Source organism: Myxocyprinus asiaticus, chromosome 15 (assembly GCF_019703515.2).
Source record: "Myxocyprinus asiaticus isolate MX2 ecotype Aquarium Trade chromosome 15, UBuf_Myxa_2, whole genome shotgun sequence".
NCBI lineage: Eukaryota > Metazoa > Chordata > Actinopteri > Cypriniformes > Catostomidae > Myxocyprinus > Myxocyprinus asiaticus.
In genome coordinates this window covers 50,512,850-50,517,832 of record NC_059358.1, presented here as the reverse complement: position 1 = coordinate 50,517,832, position 4,983 = coordinate 50,512,850, and the positions used below count along the sequence as shown (strand labels likewise).

Sequence of the window (4,983 nt, the reverse complement as noted above, 5' to 3'; positions counted from 1 at the left end):
AATCCAATCATATGGATTTAACCACTACACACACACACACACACAATATATATATTTTATATATAATTTTTTATATATATTATACAGTAAATAATTTATTTTATACAGTATACAATCATTATAGTAATGTACAATGGCTGTTGGCACTTCACACTTAAAACACTTTTAAAATAATTTATATTAAAACAAATTTAAACTAAAAAAAACCATTTGAAGATCATTGTGAGTAAAAGTATTTATTTTATAAATTAGTAAATTCGTTTTTAGAAAGCATCATTCCTTAAGGTGCTGTGTGTAGTTAAACTGAATTCTGCTCAGTGTCATGATTTATTCGGCTGTTTATGAGCAAATGAGAAGAACAAGAAACATGAAGCAGATAATTTGCATTACACTGGTCTTCAGAAAAGATGTGCTGGATGTTGTGAGGGCAGTAGGGATGTTTGTTGTCATGATAGTTGTATTTGGTGCAGATGTTGTTGCAGTATCATTTCTTGCCACTGTGAAAAGTATAAAATAATTAGGACATAAACCCATTAACTTATTAATAATCATAATTTGTTGCATGGGTAACACTTTCATTAATGTGCTGGCACTTGTGGCTTCTATGACCAAGTCTTCCGATCAAGTCACATTTTCTTATGAATTCATACACAGAATGGCTAAAATCTCAGGTAGCTAATAATGTTTCTATACTGCTCCCAACATCCTACTATAACCAGAACCCACAAGACTTTGATCATGAGAAAACAAACTGTGGGTTCAAGGAATCCAGAGGCATCTTTACACCATGAAGTAGAGGAGCCACATTTAAAGTGACATTTACAGTGAAGTCTGGAAGTCCAAATGTGAAAATTATACTATTCTACTTTTTTTCTTTTTACATTTTGCAAATTATATTATCAGCATAACCATTTGAGTGAAAATTTTTATTGAAAAAATTAACATGAATTCGAGAACGTCTCAGTATTTGGTTTGTTTCTTTTGCTTTAGTGACTGCCTGAACAAAACCTGATGATCATGTTCCCTACCATGATTTGAGAATGTACCAAAAAGAATCGTGTGTGCTTCAATGGAAACAAAGAAATCAGAGTTCTCATAAACAAATATCACTAACTGACTTGATTAGTGACTTAGAAATAGTGCAGAATCTTAAATATGTCTTCATGCTGTTTCATAATAACATAATTTGGTTTAAAATGTTTCAAAATTCTTTTTTTTGTTTTTGTTGGTATAAATCTACTAACACAGGAGTCACAATATTGGGGAAAAGAGTGTCACACGCTCAAAAGTTGATTGATTCCTGTGCACAGCTGGCAGTAAACAAGATGGTTCATTGTCATGAAAACAACCTTTAGGTGGGGTTAGAATTTAATTCACGAGGAATAAAACTGCATCATAGCTCTGATACTAGGGTGAGTGGGGTCAGAGCAACATATTATTTAAGCTTTCGTGTAGCATTGTACGCATTTGTCTGAATTTAAACTTGTAGACAAATATAAATTGTTCATGCACATTTCATTTCTTTGTTTCTTTTGTTTCTTTTAAAATAGGTTTGAACTGGATGGTGAAGAAGCCACAAGCAAGTGTGCAGCACATATGTAAACGCCTTCAATACAGTTTAAGAAGCATTTCAGGATGAAGCACCATATAATGTTGATTGAGAGAATGAACAGAGTGTGCAGAGCTGAAATCTAGACACATGAGCTCAGATATAAGATAGTTTTGATTTGTTTCACATTTTTGGGGTCACTACATAATTCCCATAATACTTTCAATTTGTATTATTAAATAAAAGTCTTAACCTATGTTATTCTAAAATTTGGAAAAATATTAATAATTAGGAAGTAGGTGTGTCAAATTTTGACTGGTAGTGTACATATTAGATTATATATAAAAAAAAAAAAACACATGGGCTGTCCCGTTGAGATCAGAAACATGTGTGTCTAGAATTAACAGCTACAGTAATTGCATAGATTATCAAAAGCACAGAAATAATTTTATTTTAGAAAAATCGCACTTTTCTATGCATGCTTGGCCTTCCCAATCAGCACTTATGGCTAAAATTCCAAAGTGCTTAAGTCGCTGTATAGATACCATTCCATTAAAAATTATGATTAAAAACACTAATAAATTTATTCACAAAGGAAAAACTGAGCTTTTCTATCCTCAGTGGGTGAAACTCACCTACCGTGATGCTTGATGGGATGATATCAAGGAAAACTTGAGAGGCATTTAGGGCTGATCTTAGCGATTCCACAGCATTGGTTATATTTGGTACAACTGACTGATTTTTAAAGATCAGCTGTGTTTCAACATCTACTATATTAGAGAGAATGGTGACATCTTTCAGGTCTCTACGATTTATGCGTGATACACCAGGGCTGGAGAAAAAAGTAATAAAAGTTTAATAAAATAAAACAGTAAAAGAACACAAATAATAAACATGGTATTACACACTTCATATTGCAAACTTACATGAATCGAATAATAATACACCTCAGGAAAGTGAATGGATATAAAATCAAATATCCACGATTCAGCTGTAGAAAATAGAAATAAAAAAATCTGTGAATTGACAAGAATTACAGTTCAATTTGATTTCATGCCTTACAAAAGGAAAATGCAATATATATTGATTTGACAAATACCTCTGTTGTGATGTTTCTTGAAAGACTTTGATACTCAGTTGTTGCTGAATCAGAGAGTGCTACAATGAAATTACGTCTGACTTGGATGTTCAAAAACAAGAAGCCTTCGGAACGCCCAGGAGGATCTTTGGATACAGTGGTGGTTTTGATGGTTGGATGGGTTGTTGTGGTGGTTGAAGTAGTGGTTAAAGTAGTTTTAGTTGTAGCTTTTGTAGTTGTAGTGGGTATTCTTGTAGATGATTTTGTCACAGGGACAAAATCGGTTTTCAGTGCTGTTGTTTTAGCAGTTAACTGAGTGGAGGAACTGAACTTGGCTGTTGTTGCATTGACCTTAGAAGTCTGTGCAGCTGTAAGGATTGCATGCAAGGAAGAGGTTGGTGTTGCCACAGTAGATGTTGGTGCTCTAGTTGTTGTTGGCATAGTAGCTGTTGGTGCTATAGGTGTTGTTGAAACAATAGATGATAGTGTTAACGTTTTTGTCGATACAGTAGATTTTGGTGCTGCTGTTGTTATAGCTGGAGTAGTTTCTGGTGTTGTAGATATTAATGGAGCTATTGTTGTGTTTGACACAGTAGATGTTGGTGCTGCTATTGTTAGCACAGAAGATGGTGCTACTGCTGTTGTTGGCACAGAAGATGTTGGTGCTGTTGTTGTTGGAACAGTAGATGTTGGTGCCACTGTTGTTCTTGGCACAGTAGACGTTGGTGCTGCTGTTGTGGTTGTTTTCTGAGTTAATGTTGGTGCTGAAGTTATTATCGGCAAACTAGACATTGGTGTTGAAGTTGTTATTGGCACAGTATATGTTGGTGTTGATGTAGTTGTTTGCACAGTATATATTGGTGCCGTTGTTGTTGTTTGCACTATAGATGTTGGTGCTTATGTTGTTGGCACATTAGATGTTGACACTGTAGATGTTGGTTCTGCTGTTGTTGTTGACACTGTTGGTGCTGCAGATGTTGTTGCCGCTGTTGTTGGCACAGTAGATAATGTTGCCACTGTTGTTATTTGTACAGCAGATGTTGGTGCGTTGTTGTTGGCAAAGCAGATGTTTGTGCACCTGATGTTGGTGCAGTAGATATTGGTACTACTGCTGTTGTTGTTTTTTGCACAGTAGATGTTGGTACTACTGTTATTGGCACACTAGATGTTGTTGTAGTTGTTTACAACAAGTTTGAAAGCATTTTAAGACATAAAGAGACATTTTAATGCTGAAATCTGAAAGTCAACTCAGAACTGTGTAAACTTGATCAAACATCTAACACATTTTCTAAAGCAACTTTTTAAGAACAGAAAGTTGTTTAGAGTCATTTCTCATCTGCATTCACTTCTTTTTTAATGAAACAAACTATTCTCTAATTTCACTCTTAGGCAGATATGCATTGCAAAAGAATGAATTTCAAATCAAAATGCATCATTACAACATGTTTGAAAGCATTTTAAGACATAAACAGACATTTTAATGCTGAAATCTGAAAGTCAACGCTAAACTGCGCAAACTTGATCAAATTTCTCTGACATTTTCAAAAGCAACTATTTAAGAACAGAAAGTTTTTTTAGAGTCATTTCTCATCTGCATTCACTTCTTATTTAATGAAACAAACTATTCTCTAATTTCACTCATAGGCAGATATGCATTGCAAAAGAATGTATTACAAATCAAAATGCATCATACAACATGTTTGAAAGCATTTTAAGATATAGACATTTTAATCCTGAAATCTGAAAGTTAACTCAGAACTGTGCAAACTTGATCAAACATCTCACACATTTTCAAAAAGCAACTTTTTAAGAACAGAAAGTTGTTTAGAGTCATTTCTCATCTGCATTCACTTCTTTTTTAATGAAACAAACTATTCTCTAATTTAATTCATAGGCAGATATGCATTGCAAAAGAATGAATTACAAATCAAAATGCATCATACAACATGTTTGAAAGCATTTTAAGACATAATCAGACATTTTAATGCTAAAATCTGAAAGTCAACTCAGAACTGTTCAAACTTGATCAAACATCTAACACATTTTCAAAAGCAACTTTTTAAGAACAGAAAGTTGTTTAGAGTCATTTCTCATCAGAATTCACTTTTTTTAATGAAACAATCTATTCTCTAATTTCACTCATAGGCAGCTATGCATTGCAAAAGAATTACAATTCACAATGCATCATACAACATGTTTGAAAATTTTTTTAAGTCATAATCAGACATTTTAATGTTGAAATCTAAAAGTTAACTCAGAACTGCGCAAACTTGATTAGAAATCTCACACATATTCAAAAGCTTTGTAAGAACAGAAAGTTGTTTAGAGTCATTTCTCATCTGAATTCACATTTTTA

At 33.4% G+C, this 4,983-nt stretch overlaps 1 protein-coding gene across 1 annotated transcript; it reads right to left on the bottom strand.

Annotated features, from left to right (window-relative positions):
• Nucleotides 1-263: 263 nt before the first annotated feature.
• LOC127453040 (uncharacterized) lies at nt 264-3,544 on the bottom strand. Its single transcript, XM_051719037.1, has 4 exons — nt 2,649-3,544; nt 2,476-2,540; nt 2,185-2,381; nt 264-497 (listed from the first exon to the last, which is right to left on the bottom strand). The coding sequence occupies exons 1-4, from the start codon at nt 3,417-3,419 to the stop codon at nt 340-342; spliced, it is 1,191 nt and encodes a 396-aa protein (XP_051574997.1). The 5' UTR covers nt 3,420-3,544; the 3' UTR covers nt 264-339.
• Between the last annotated feature and the right edge of the window lie 1,439 nt (nt 3,545-4,983).